The 14814-nt window shown below is 43.2% G+C and overlaps 1 protein-coding gene across 10 annotated transcripts in view; it reads left to right on the top strand.

Annotated features, from left to right (window-relative positions):
• The window catches only part of pik3cd (phosphatidylinositol-4,5-bisphosphate 3-kinase, catalytic subunit delta), a 209983-nt gene that overhangs the window by 125127 nt on the left and 70042 nt on the right, over positions 1-14814 (top strand). For all 10 annotated transcript variants that reach the window (XM_048615265.1, XM_048615261.1, XM_048615262.1 and 7 more), the window contains 4 exons: positions 2214-2442; positions 6498-6730; positions 10092-10271; positions 13325-13480. In XM_048615265.1, coding sequence (XP_048471222.1) covers positions 2214-2442; positions 6498-6730; positions 10092-10271; positions 13325-13480 — 798 coding nt within the window. The remainder of the gene's footprint in view (positions 1-2213; positions 2443-6497; positions 6731-10091; positions 10272-13324; positions 13481-14814) is intronic.

Raw genomic sequence — 14814 nt, 5'->3', positions numbered from 1 at the left:
ACAGAGAAAGAGTGAGGCGATGGGATATCTGTGCCAGGAATCCCTTTTATCAAAGTCATTTTAGGCCTTGATTTTCTGAGGCAGTGTTTGCCCCTGCATTGTAGGGATACAGGGCACAAGCGAGGCAGACGGGGACAAACTGGACCATCTTGTTCAAAGAGCAAGTACAGGCACTGTGGGCTGAATGGCTTCCCTCTTTGCTGTAACATTCTGCTATGGGAAGTTGGATTGGCTGCTATTTCACAGGACTTTTATGCTTTGTAACTTTTTTTGCAGGTCATCATAATATTTCACAGAAGTTGCAGATGTTGCCCCATTATTGACAGTAAATGACTGGTACAGAAGTTCCTGTCCAACAGTTTTGAGGAAGGATTGCACACACTGCTTCTGTAAATGCAACCGAATATTGTGTTGTTCTTTCAGAAAGGGAATGTTTCAATTTACTTATGTTAATGGTCCCAAAAAAGGCTTAGAAACAGACTCCAAGATTTTGGGAATAAACCTCTATTCTCCTGAGTTTTCATCTAAGCCCTCAACCCAACCGATTATAACTGGCTTGAGATTTGTAAATCCAGATAAATCCATTATTGCCAGAGAACATTAGCCCGTACTGAGTTCATACATTGGCAGCAAACCGTTATAGTTTTCCTTCAAGAAAAGGACAGGTCTTTTTAAATTTTACTTTCCCCAAACTTCATTGAAAATTATGCACTGTTGTAGTATGCTGCACACTTTATTAACAAGCGCATCAGGCATGTGCACAAATAGATTTTCATATCAAACCAAATGAGGTAAGGCCAGCTGGAGGGGGAAACTGCTCCTATGGATGTAGCAGGATCAGTTGTAATTTTGTTTCTTTCTGGGTTATGGGCGCTGCTGGGAAGGTTGTATGTATCTTGGTTGGAATGAGAAGCTGCTGGTCAGCTCCATTTGTGGTTATGCCATTCCCATTACAATAATTCTATGTTGGTACCTTAATGATTTACATCATTGTACTTCACGTTTAAGAAACAAAAAGGTCAGCCAAATGAAATGATGTGGTGTCATTAACACACGTCAAGCTTTTACCTACGAGAGGGGCAACAGAAGGTACAGGAGCAGGAAAGGCCACTTCTCTCCAGCCGATACCCTCAATGGATCAGTGTCGTGAGGCATCGGGAAATCTACAGCGACGCTACTTAAACATTTTATCAAATAAATTCTGATTCTACCTTAAAAAACATAAAGTCACACAAACAAGACGAAAGCACACGGTGTCCTGCAACAGATTTTGTGGGATTACTGTCTGCGTAATAGGGTGAAGTTGGAGATAATGTGACCTCTGTGGGCCATTGATTTTACCACTTAATACCACTCACAATTGGAAGAGAAACAGGGACAGCAATGATGGGAATGAAATGTAATCCAGTGGGACCCTGTGGGTAATGTTCCGAGCAGACAACCTATTCTCTAGCACTCCAGTTGCACTGGGTTAGAAAGCAACAGGAAAACCATAGAATCCCTCAGGACAGAAGTAGCTCATTTGGCCCATCTAGCCTGTGCCAGCTCTTTGAAAGCGTTGCCCCATTATTCTTCAAAGCTGTTTCTCCACAACCCTGTGTTGTTTGTCTTTCAACTACATTTCCAATTCCCTTTTGAAGGTAACAACTGAAGCTGTTGCATTTTAGGTCCTAACGGCTCACTGTGTTTATATGAAAAAAGATCTTCTCTTTGACCTCTGGTTATTTTGCCAATTACCTTAAATCTACATACACTGCTGATTGACCCTTTGACTATCTGATTTGTACCTTGTTAATAAGTTGATCTACAAACGTACACTGGACAAGTAGGTGGAGATTAAGTAAACAAACATGAGAAGGCAGTTACTGTAGAAACTTCATGCCCATCTTCTTAAAGGTCTCATTGATTGACAGCAGTAAATTTATTCACCAGTGGGATGTGGGCATCGCTGGCGGGGCGAGCATTTACTGTATGGCGCTAGGTGCCTTGGAGAAGGTGAGCTGCCTTCTTGAAGCGCTGCAGGACAAAATGACATTTTGATCACAGATTAATTGGGTGAGAATAGATAGTTGATACTTCCACTGCAAATAGGTGAATTTTAGAACTCTTATCCTGGAGGGACTTTTCCAGGATCGTGTTATCTCTGATCAGAATCATGCTTCACCTTAAACGGTATTTGTTAAAGTAATGAGTGTTGCTTCTTCCTTTTGTAGCTACTTTGGCAGCAGGCTCAACATCAACCCCTCTTCCATACTTTAAATAAGCCAGATGCCTACGTCTTCACCTGCATCAACCACACAGCGGAACAGGAGGAACTTGAAGATGAACACAGGCGCCTCTGTGACGTACGGCCATTCCTCCCAATCCTGAAACTTGTAGCAAGAGAAGGAGACCGTGAGGAAAAGCTCATTAATTCACAGATAAGCCTTCTGATTGGAAAAGGTAAGACCTACCAAGTGGAAGATGCTTCTGGTTCAATCAATGCACGTTGTTCAGTGTCGTGAGGCATCGGGAAATCTACAGCGACGCTACTTAAACATTTTATCAAATAAATTCTGATTCTACCTTAAAAAAAGTCAGCCATTTGGAATTTTCACCCCATCCCAATCCTTCCTTCTTTTTAAATTTTTTTAAAGTTTTTAAATTGCTTTCACTTCCACAGTAGGTGCGTGCCGTCTGTGTGAATGCCACGTGGACGATACCATTTGGTACTGAACACGCCCACCTGTATAACCATGACTGTCAGTCAACTATAACTGTCGCAAGGGACCTGATCTTATTTTTCACCCGTCCTTCAATCACTTTCCAATTGGGAATATTCAACAAAGAAACTGTCAATCAACGTTCCCATATCCGTAGACGCATCGCGTCAAGTATTGCTGCTGTCTCTCTAAGACCTGAACAGGACTTTAAGGGCTCCAGAATATTCCATGCATGTGACCAGTTGGCAGAGTTGGTTCTGGGATGAAGGCGTTTGTGTTACAAGGAAACATCGAGCAGGTTGGGCCTGTATTCCCCGGGGTTTAGAAAAGAGAGAGGTGGTCTTATTGAAGCATTCCAAAGCTCTGAGGGGGCTTGACAGGATAGAGGTCGCAAACGTCTTTCATCTCATGGGGTAGCCTAGAACCAGGAGGCACAGTTTCAAAGTGTGGGTCTCTGGTTCAAACACTGAGATGTGGAATTAATTTGTCTCCGACTCTCGTTAGCCTTTGGAATTCTGTATCCTAAAGGATGGATCTTTGCATATGTTTTGGCTGAGTTAGATGACTTCAGGGTTTGGAGGGTGGTTGGATGAGGCAGGAAAGTGAAGTAAGGCTGTACCAGACCAACCAGGGTCTTATTAAATAGCACAGGAGGCTTGGAGGGTCAGATAGTCCAATCCTACTCCTTGTGATCCATTGAGGGTATCGGCTGGAGAGAAGTGGCCTTTCCTGCTCCTGTACCTTCTGTTGCCCCTCTCGTAGGTAAAAGCTTGACGTGTGTTAATGACACCACATCATTTCATTTGGCTGACCTTTTTGTTTCTTAAACGTGAAGTACAATGATGTAAATCATTAAGGTACCAACATAGAATTATTGTAATGGGAATGGCATAACCACAAATGGAGCTGACCAGCAGCTTCTCATTCCAACCAAGATACATACAACCTTCCCAGCAGCGCCCATAACCCAGAAAGAAACAAAATTACAACTGATCCTGCTACATCCATAGGAGCAGTTTCCCCCTCCAGCTGGCCTTACCTCATTTGGTTTGATATGAAAATCTATTTGTGCACATGCCTGATGCGCTTGTTAATCAACTCTGTCTGGGAGTGTAGCCCATATTTTGTGTAAGCAGACGCTAGGTCACCGGTAAATTGTAATCCAAACATGGTATAGGCCAATAAAATCACACCTACCATTCCCACTGCTCATGTGCAATAATCAGGGTGAAAAGCAATTGGAAAATACGAAAAATTTGCAAGTTTGGGAATGGATATCTGAGTTTTGCTCTAGGAGTGAAGCTGTACTGAGAGCCTCAGGACATTGGTAAGTTATTATCCATTGTACTTGGGGAATTATGGCTGTGATTCAGCTTTGCTGGGAAAGGGAGTTGTTATTTCAGCTCTTCATTACTTATGCAACACAACCTACAGGAATGTTCATTAGTAACACGTCAACTGGGATGTGCAATGGATTGAAACCTCAGAGGCTTTATATGTGGCTGGGAGAAACACACACTGCAAGGGATATGGTTGCAATTTGACTCTTGTGGGACATATTCCAAAAACAAAATCCAGTTGAAGTTCTAAACGCATTAAATTATTGACTTATAGAGTCAAAAATATATTTTGGATCTTAGAAACCCTACAGTGGGGAAGCAGGCTATTTGGCCTGTTTGCACTCTGAAGAGCATCCCACCCAGACCCACTCCCCTCCCCCTGTAATTCCCATGGCTAACCCACCTAGCCTGCACATCTCTGGGCACTATAGCACAGCCAATCCACCTAGCCTGCACATCTTTGGACTGTGGGAGGAAACTAGAGCACCTGGAGGAAACTCATGCAGACACAGGGAGAACACACAAACTGCACACAGACAGACACCTGAGGGTGGAATTGAACCTGGGTCCCTGGTGTTATGAGGTAGCATTGCTAGCCACTGAGCCACCGGTACAGTGAGGGAGGGCACTGTGCAACCATTACTTGCTTAACCTGGCTCCTATGCCTCAATACAGAGTAAAATTGTTCAGAGAAGTGTTGAGGAGTCCCTGAGGCTAGCTCTGAATAGTTAGAGTAGAATTCCAAATACAATATTTGTTTATTTTTCAATTGTGATCATTAAGAAATAATTGTATATTTAGAACTTGAATTTTAGAAGTGTCTGTTTTCACTCTCAGAAATAGCAATACATCCAAAGGGCTTGCATTTTTAGCTCATTTGGTCTTGAAAGCACTGGCATGTTGTACTTGTTAGATTTGCTGACTGACAAACTGTGGCTTGGATGTGGTTATGCTGCTTTATTGGGTGCATTTCTCCTGTTATTATTACAACAGTATTAGCTGTTGCTTCTTTGCTAGTACTCCTTCCCTCTAAGCCAGAATGTTCAAGTCCCGCTATCAGACTTGTGCTGTGTGCTGTTCTATTACGGCATCTCTGGGGCAAGTAATTACCAGTGGGTGTTTCCACAGAGTGTTCATTGGCTGGTTTGAAGAAATTAACGTGAGGCTGCCACTTGATAGATCTTGAAAGGTTCTTGATGAATTTTGTAAAAAGTTACTCATAACTGTTCCCCAAGTTAACTAGATAGTAGGTTTTCTTTTAGGAAAAGGATTTTTCCATAACTTAAAATTGGATAAACTCACAGGTTGACAATGTGAGTGTTTTTTTTGCCTCACCCAGGAGATTGTAAGGTTAAAGGTAGCTCCATGTCACACATGGATTCATTGTGTCTAGAGAACATACGAACAAGGAACAAGAGTAGGCCACTCAGCCCTTTGGGCCTACTCCCCATTCAATAAGATCGCAGTTGATCTTATTTTTAACCAAAACTCTACATTCTTACATAACTCCTGATAATCTTTCATCCCCTTTTCATCTTTCATCAGTGTGGCATGGTGGCTTCACAGCACCAGGGACCTGAGTTTGATTTTACCCTCTGGCAACTGACTGTGTGGAGTTTGCACGTTCTCCCCATGTCTGCGTGAGTTTCCTCTGGATGCTCCAGTTTCCTCCCACAGTCCAAAGATGAGCAGGTTGAGTGGATTGGCCATGCTAAATTACCCATAGTGTCCAGGGATGTGTAGGTTGGGTGTATTAGCCATGGGAAGTGTAGTGTAACAGGGACAGTATAGGGGTAAATCTGGCTGGGATGCTCTTTGGAGGGTTGGGGTGGACTTGATGGGCTGAATGGCCTGCTTCCACATTGTAGGGATTTTATGATAAACATAAGGGTGTTCTCCTACCCTGAGGGGAAATTGTGTATTAATGGAGATGGCAGACAAGAATAACTGGTGGGAAGGATCACTGTTCCTCGGGACTCCTTGCATTTTATTTCTTCATTTTATATTATTTTCAAAATGAGAATAGAATTCAAAGGACAGGGAGTGTAAGCAGAGGGATGTGTGTATTCTGTATATGAACATAATATACATCTATCTTATTCTTTGAGATCACTGCTGTTTGGGAACGGAGTCAGACCACGTGGATGCCGTTAGAGAAAGACTGTAATGTCCATCTTTTTAGCTTTATTTCTTATTTTCCTAACTTATACTATGTATATCTGTAATGTAGTGTAACGTTTTTCTTTATTTTCTGTTTTTTTATACCTAAGATAGCAACGTTGTGTTGGCGACATTGTACACTTTTCACTGTACTGCTGTTCTTTTGTAATTTGAGTACACGTGACAATAAACCGCATTCTATTTCTAATTTTAAAAAAATGATTGGCACTGCTTTTTGGTTTCTAAAGTATTACAAGAAAATATTTTGAGAGATACAGTCATTGTTTTGTTACAGGTCTCCATGAGTTTGACAGTCTGCACGATTCTGAGGTGAATGAGTTTCGTGGGAACATGCGCCAGTTTTGTGAGGAGAGAGCAGAAGAGAGGCAACGACTCTCATGGCAGCAATGGATGGAATACAGTTTTCCCAGAGACCTGGAGCCTATCCCAGAAGTAGCAGATAACAGCATTACCAGGAAGCACAGCAACCGAAACATTGTTATAAATGTGAAATTTCAATACACTGAAGTGAGTACACCATGCTTTCTGATTGTTCTTCTCATCTACATTGAAACAACTGCGAATAGGTCAAATCCAAACCATTTACAATTGGGGGGAGAAAAGCAACTTCAGTTCTAAAGGAGTGACTGCTGGTTGTTTAAAGTGTATGTGTAATGTACCTAGACTGTAAGATATAAATCACTGCTTCACCTGGTTAGGTGCCTGGGACAATGAGGAAGCAAAACGGCAAGTATTACACCTTCTGCAATGGCATGGGAAGCCACTATGAGGAGTGAAAGGTGCTAGAAGTGACAAAGGAGTGGACCAAGGTGTCACAGAGGAATAGTCCAACAAATGAGGGGGAGGGGAGTGGAAGATGCATTTGACTGCAGCAGAAATAGGACGTAAGTGATAGCCTAGTGGTATTATTGCTCTAAAAACCCAGGTAATGTTCTAGGGACTTGGGCTCAAATCCCACCATGGCAGCCAGTGGAGTATGAATTCAATAATAGTTTGGAAGTAAGAGTCTAATGACAGCCATGAAACCATTGTTGACTGTCAGGAAAAAACCATCTGGTTCACCAATGTCTTTAGGGAAGGAAACTGCCGTCCTTACCCGGTCTCACCTACGTGTAACTCCAGACCCACTCTTGACTGCATTGTGGGCATTTATGGCTTGGCAATAAATGCTGGTTCAGTCAGTGGTGCCCATATCCCATGAATGAAGACTAAATGAGACTAAAATGGAGACTAAATGAAGTGATTTGGCTGCAGAAAGATGGAGGATTGAAAGATGGCAGCAGTGAGGTTGTCATGTTGTAGCCTTATCCAATCCTCAGCCTGGTCACAGCTCTCCAGCTGAAACCTTGACCTGAGCACGTGTGGAGTGGGCACGTGGGGAGACAGATACCACAAGGCGCTTGTACCTTGCAGGCTGTGTCAGGAGAAGCCAGGGAGCAAATTCACTCAAAAATACAAACACGTTCTTGTCTAGCTGCATTCTGTTCTATTACCCTGATGTACTTACGTAAGGTATTATTTGTCTAGTTAGCAAAACAAAACTTTTCACCGCACCTCGGTATGTGTGACAGTAAACCAGGGTGGCTAATGTTATGCCTTTATTTAAGAAAGGCTGTAAAGAGAAGCCCAGGAACTATAATCCTGAGACCCTGACATCGTTGGTGCGTAAGTTGTTGGAAGAGATTCTGAACAATAGGATTTACATGCATTTCAAAAAGCAAGGCTGATTAGGGATAGTCAGCATGGCTTTGTGTGTGGGAAATTGTGTCTCACTAACTTGATTAAGTTTTTTGAGGAACTAGCCAAAAAGATTGGTGAGGGCAGAATGGTAGACTTTGTTATTATTGACTTTAGTAAAGCTTTTGACACAGTAGACTAATTAGTGAAATTAGATCGCATGGGATTCAGGGTGAACTTGCTAATTGGATACAAAATTAGCTTGACAGTAGGAGGCAGAGGGTGGTGGTGGAGGGTTGTTTTTCAGACTGGAGGCCTGTGACCAGCGGTGTGCCACAGGGATCGGTGCTGGGTCCACTGTTGTTTGTCAACAATTTATATAAACGATTTGGATGAGAATATAGGAGGCATGGTTAGTAGGTTTGCGGAAGATACCAAAGTTGATGGTATGGTGGACAGTGAAGAAGGTTATCTAAGATTATGAAAAGATCTTGGTCAATTGGGTCAATGGGGTGAGGAGTGGCAGATGGAGTTTAATTTGGATAAATACAAGGAGTTGCATTTTGCTAAAACAAACAAGAGCAGGACTTATCCAATTAATGGTAGGGCCCTGGGTAATGTTAGAAAGGAGAGACCCTAGAAGTTCAGGTACATAATTCTTTGAAATTTGCACTGCAGATAGACAGGAAGTTAAGAAGGTGTTTAGCACGATAGCCTTCATTGTACAGATGTAAGAGTATAGGATTAGGGACGTCATGTTGAGGTTGTACAGGACGTTGATAAGGCCTCTTCCAGAGTACTGTGTACAGTTTTGGTCACCCAGCCAAAGGAAGGATATTATTAAATTATAGAGAGTTCAGAAAAGACTTACCAGGATGTTGCCAGGAACGGAGGGTTTGAGTTATAAAAGTGGTCTAAATAGGGCTGGGACTTCTTTCACTGGAGCATAGGAGGTTGAGGGGTGACCTTCTAGAGGCTTATAAAATCATAAAGGGCATGGATAAGGTGAATAGCACAGGTCTTTTCTCTAGGGCAGGGGAGGTCAAAACCAGGGGGCATATTTTTAATGTGAGAGGAGAAAGTTTTAAAAAGGAAAGTGATTTGTGTGCGGAATGAACTGCCAGAGGAAGTAGTGGAAGCAGGTACAGTTACAACATTTAAAAGACATTTGGATAAGTACATGAATAGGAAAGGTTTGGAGGGGTATGGGCCAAATGCAGGCAGGTGGGACTAGTTTAGTTTGGGATTATGGTTGGCGTGGGCTAGTTGGACCAAAGGGTCTGTTTCCGTGCTGTATAACTCTATGACTGATAAATCAAATCAAATGGAAACAAAGCCTGCCCAGAGAGACATCAGGAGTGTAATGGAAAACTCTCCATCTGCCTGGATGGGTGCAGCTCAAACAACTCAAGAAACCAAATTCTGAAGAAGAGTCATGTTGGACTCGAAACATTAGCTCAGGTTTTCACTCTGTACAAACGCTCCCAGAGTTGCTGAGTTTCTCCAGCTCTTTTGTTTTATTTTAAACTGGCCCCGCTTGATTGGCACACGGGCCAGCATGCCAAACGTCCACTCCCTCCACCACCAACACTCAGTCACAGCAGTGTGTACCATCTACAAGACACACTACAGACATTCACCAAGACTCCTTAGAAAGCACCTTCCAAACCCCTGATCACCACCATCACATGAGAACACCATCATCTGCAAATTCCCTTCCAAGCCGTTTACCATCCTGGCTTGGAAATATATCGCCATTCCTTCAGTGTCGCTGGGTCAAAATCCTGGAATTCCCTCCCAAACAGCATTGTGTGTGCACCTACGCCACATGTGTTCATCATCAACTTGAGGAAGTTATGTTTGGGAATTAAGTCTTTGTTCTGCCAAAAATACCCTTTTTCTATGAATGAATAAAAGCAAATGCAGAGATTAGAAACCAACTAGTCTGTACAAGGTTAATGCTCAATTTGAGCCTTGTCCTGTCCTTCCTCATCGAATTATACTGAGATAACCCTCTTCCCTTCTGCTACACTTGGTAATCCAGCTTTTCCTTCAATGAATCTAGGATATTCACTTAAACCAGGTCTTCTCTGAACCAATCCTACAGTCTCACCATTCTGTGTGGAAAGAGCTTTTGAATGGTTTGGTTGTCTTCAGCTAATTGATGCCTTTTCTTTCCCTCCGACATTAGGAAAGTTTCAGCTTCCAGATTTCCTCCCAGGCGCCTCCTGCACTCCTAATGAAATTAGCTGTGAAGAAGAAAGCGACAGTTTTCCGGCATAAAGTGGTTGATGATGCAGACGATTACACGCTCCAGGTGAACGGGACGGAAGATTACATCTACGGAAACTACCCCCTCAGCCGCTTCAAGGTGAACTGCTTCACTTCTTTTGTCTTCCTGTGTGTCATCTTTTTTACAGGTATTTTGTTTAGATGACAGATCAAATTTTAGCTCAGTGGTTAGCACTGCTGTCTCATGGCACCAGGGATGTGGAGTTTGCACATGCTCCCTGTGTCTACGGGAGTTTCCTCCGGGTGCTCCAGTTTCTTCCCACAGTCTGAAGATGTGCAGGGTAGGTGGACTGGCCGTGGGAAACGCAAGGTTAGTGGGATGGGCTGGGGGGGTGTGGGTCTGGGTGGGATGCTCTTCAGAGGGTCGGTGTGGACTCGATAGGCTTCCACATTGTAGGGATTCAATGATGAATGCCAGTGTTTGCTTCAAAGGGCTCTGACTCTTTGTTCCAACCTCAGTGAATCTACAAGCCCAGGTCTGTTGGAGAAAGCACGTGGCTTTACACAGCTTCAGCCTTGACATCTCATGGTGGGTGGACTCCCAAAGTTGCACAAAAGAAGAATGGAGGCTTAGAGCATATTTCCTCACGTGGGTGAACGCGGAGGAAGGAGACGCAGTTTCAGAATGCAGTGTCTTACGTTTAAGATCCTGCTGAGGAGGAATATCCTTTAGAGGGTCTTCTGAATTTCTCCTTCCTGGACATGGCATCATTGGTTGTATTCAGAGCTCACTTGTGCGAACTGGTCATATAAAGAGAGAGTGCTGCAGAATAATGAAGAGTGATTGACAAGGGAGTTGAGGGCTACAGTGGGATGCTGCTGCAGGCTGCAAAACGAAGTTCAGATTACAATCAGATCAGCCGTGATCTTATCAAATGGTGGAACAAGACCAAATGGCCAACTACCACGACTATTTCTCACTTCCTATGCTGTTAAATGTTACAGCTGTTTTGTATAGCCTGTAAAAAGAAACAATATTTCATGTCTCAAAACTCAAAGTAAGATAAGGAATACACAACATATATTGGCAGTTGGTATACATTTATTCATGAATGGTGCAGTCAAGTTGTTCGAACAGATGGATCCAGCTCAGAAGAAAGGGTACAAGACTTGCCTCAATCAGCTTTCCTCCATTCTAATCTGAACCATTACTTTGTAATGTTGTATTGTGCTGTTTCATCTAGACGGTGGGTTTGAGGCACTCCAGAGTAATCAGGAAATAGTGTCAGTGACGATTGTGGGGGTCTCTGTGGTCCACATCACACGAACAATCTGCCTCGTAGCAGACAGGAGATAAAAATTGCAAATGTTTTGTGTTGGAAGAGCAGTGGATGGATTGGAGAGCTGTCCTTTGAGGAGATTTCTCATTACTTTGGCTAATATCGAAATTGCTAAAAGGAGACAAGAAGCCTTTCGACTTTCTCTCCTCAGGACTAGGATACAACTTACTGGCTTGACACGGGGACACGAACTTTTAGAGCACGAGAAGAGGGTGCTTATTGATTGGACCATCGTTGGCATGGAAATACATCAGGCAGGTAGATTCTGACTAGCAGAGGGCTGCATGATTTGGGAATGAAGATTGACAGTTAACTGTTCCTGCTGTATCTCCACGGCAACAATGGTCTAGTCTTTCAGCATCTGTGCAAACTGGTGTTCCCTTTTTTCATGTTTGTTTCCTGCATCCTAGGCTTGGTAAGTGCAAGACAGAAAGCCTTGACTTCTTGTCTTCCTTAAACAATTTTTAAATTCGGTATTACCGATCAATTTGAAATATCTTAAAGAAATGCATATATAATCTTCTCTGACTGCTTAACCTGCCAAGCAAGGATTTCTCCCAAGACATATTAATTAAAATATTTAATTTCTAACTATTTGAATACATAAATAAAAATTACTCAATTTTTAAAAATTTACTCATGTTATGTGGCATTGTTGGTGAGGTCAGTATTTATTGCTCAACCAGAGCTGTCCTGCAAGAAGGTGGCAGTGAACTGTTTTCTTGGGCCACTGTAGTCCATGAAATATAATTGCACCCAGAGCAAGGAGAAGGTTTGACCCAGCAACATGTTTCAGGGCAGCTTTGTCCTGGATATTGTCGATTTTCTCATGTGTTGTTGGAGCTGCACCCATCCAGGCTAGTGGGGAGTATTCCTCCACACTCCCAACTTGTGCCTTGTAGATGATGGAGAGGCTGTGGAGAGTCAGGAGGTGAGTTACATCCCACAGAGCCACCAGCTCTGACCTGCTGTTGTAGCCATTTCTCTTTATATGACCAGCTCAGTTAAGTTTCTGGTCAAAGCTGAAACCCTGGGATGTTGATAATGGGGGTTTCAGTGATGGTAAGTCCGTTGAACATTATAGAGTCATCAAGGTCTGCAGGACAGAAAAAAGGCCCATCGAGTCTGCCCTAGTCAGAAACAAGCATCTCACTATTCCAATCCCAGCAGATGTCAAGGGGAGAAGCTTAGTTTCTCCCTCATTGGAGATGATTATTGTCTGGCACTTGGTGTGTTGTGAATGTCAGTTGCTGCTGGTATCAGAAATTATATGGCACACAGAGGAGAGACCTTCTGTAAGAGAGTGTGGCATGGTGGGTCAGGGGTTAGCACTGCCATCTCACAGCACTAGGCACCCAGGTTCAATTCCAGCCTTGGGTGACTGTCTGTGTGGAGTTTGTACATTCTCTCTGTGTCTGCGTGGGTTTCCCCCAGGTGCTCCGGTTTCCTCCCACAGTCAAAGATGTGCAGGTTAGGTGGATTGGCCATGCTAAAATGTCCCATAGTGATCAGGGATGTGTGGGTTAGCCATGGGAAATTCAGGGTTACAGGGATGGGGGTGGGGAGGAATCTGGGTGGAATGCTCTTTGGAGGGTGCAGACTCAACAGGCCGAATGCCCACCTTCCACACTGTAGGGAATCTGTGATATATCCATCAATGTGCTATCAGTCTAAGCTGTTCTGAGAAATAGTTGTTGTTATGATGAGCTACAATATCAACTCTTAAGAGGTACATTTGTTTGATTTGTGACCTTGCTATGTTCCATAATTGCAAGGCCAAATTTCATCGAAGTGTTTAACCGTGGTGTAGTTTAACAAGCACCAAGTATGCCTTGTGTTTTTCTTTCTCCAGTATATCTGTAATTGTGTGTCCAGCAACCTGACTCCGCACTTGACGATGGTCCATTATTCCACAATCAAATCCTGCCAGGATGAGCAGTTCAGCAGCCTGGGACAAGTTACAAAGAGCCGCCCCCACTCGAAACCACCGCCACTTCCAATTAAAAAGGTAGGAAGTCCATTTGTCTGTCCCCATTACAGCTGTCTAATGCATTGTGGTGAATTTGATTACCCAACGTAATTAGATTCTAAATACAGCACACCACCACAATGGCCTGGAGAAAATTATACTTGGTGAAATGTCTGATCAGTAATCCAATTACTTACTTCTATGCTCTGTAGCTGAAACAGATTTTAAATTTATTCCTGTCTCCCAGTTGCTCCAGTAATGTGGCTGTCAGCTATGTTACAAGGAGGTATAAATGTGGCTCACTACAAGTGAATGTAAAAGTCCCCATAAACCCATAGACGCTGCTCTCATTAGAAACGACAGGTGGTGGTTTAATCTGAGGGTCACCACGCTTCAGACAAGGGGAAAGCTTCTAAAGGAGACCTCAGCAGCCCCAGCTGGTGCAGGAATTGAGCCCACTCTGCTGGCATTACTTTGCATCACAAACCATCCATCCAGCTAACTGAGCTATCAGACTTTCCTCACTGCAAGTACGGCTTCCTTGTATTCACACTACTTATCGTTTGATCTTTGAGATCCACTAGATTTATCCAAATAGTATTTCACAAGTAGCTCATTGGTTGTAAAGCAGCTCAGGATGTTCTAAGGAGGCCCGAGAGTCATTGGACATAGTACAGGATCCTTCACTTGCTATAAAGTCTGGATCTTTTGACTTAATTCCTCCTGTAGGAGGAATGCTATGTGGGGACATGTTAACACATCTACTGCATTGGAGAACCTCTGACCCAGCCTCAGGCTGCCACCAAGATGTGATTCTGATAAAACAACATTAGTGTTAGATAGGCCACGGTAAATGAACTGGTGGAGCAGCTGCATTAAGATGTGGTGAAGTATATAAGACTTATCCATTGACCTTGCAAGTAGCTCTTATCTGGAACCACAAGAGCAAACAAGCTTCTTAACTACACTGAGCAGGATGAAAAATCCATCTCAGAAATGGATGCCTGACGCTCTTTAAATTGAAAGTTTGGGCTTTACCCTTGATCCAATTGAACTTAAACCTTTCCTGTTGAAAATTAGTCAACATTTAGTTCCAGGGGAAGTTGCATTGTCCCAGCAAGGCTGTTGGATTGACCCTGGAAATCTCTATCTTTTTTGAATGGACATAAAATGACATTTACACAGGCCAGTCAGCCCAACCAGTCCATGCTGCATTCCCCCTTCCAGCTGAGCAAATATTTCTCATTACATTTAGCCAGCTTGTTCTGATTTCCCGGACAACAAGGTGCAGAGCTGGATGAACACAGCAGGCCAAGCAGCATCATCGGAGCAGAAAGGCTGACATTTCAGGCCGAGACCCTTCATCAGAAATG

Source organism: Rhincodon typus, chromosome 31, assembly GCF_021869965.1.
Source record: "Rhincodon typus isolate 14 chromosome 31, sRhiTyp1.1, whole genome shotgun sequence".
NCBI classification, from domain to species: Eukaryota; Metazoa; Chordata; class Chondrichthyes; order Orectolobiformes; family Rhincodontidae; genus Rhincodon; species Rhincodon typus.
This window is presented reverse-complemented; position numbering and strand designations above follow the sequence as displayed.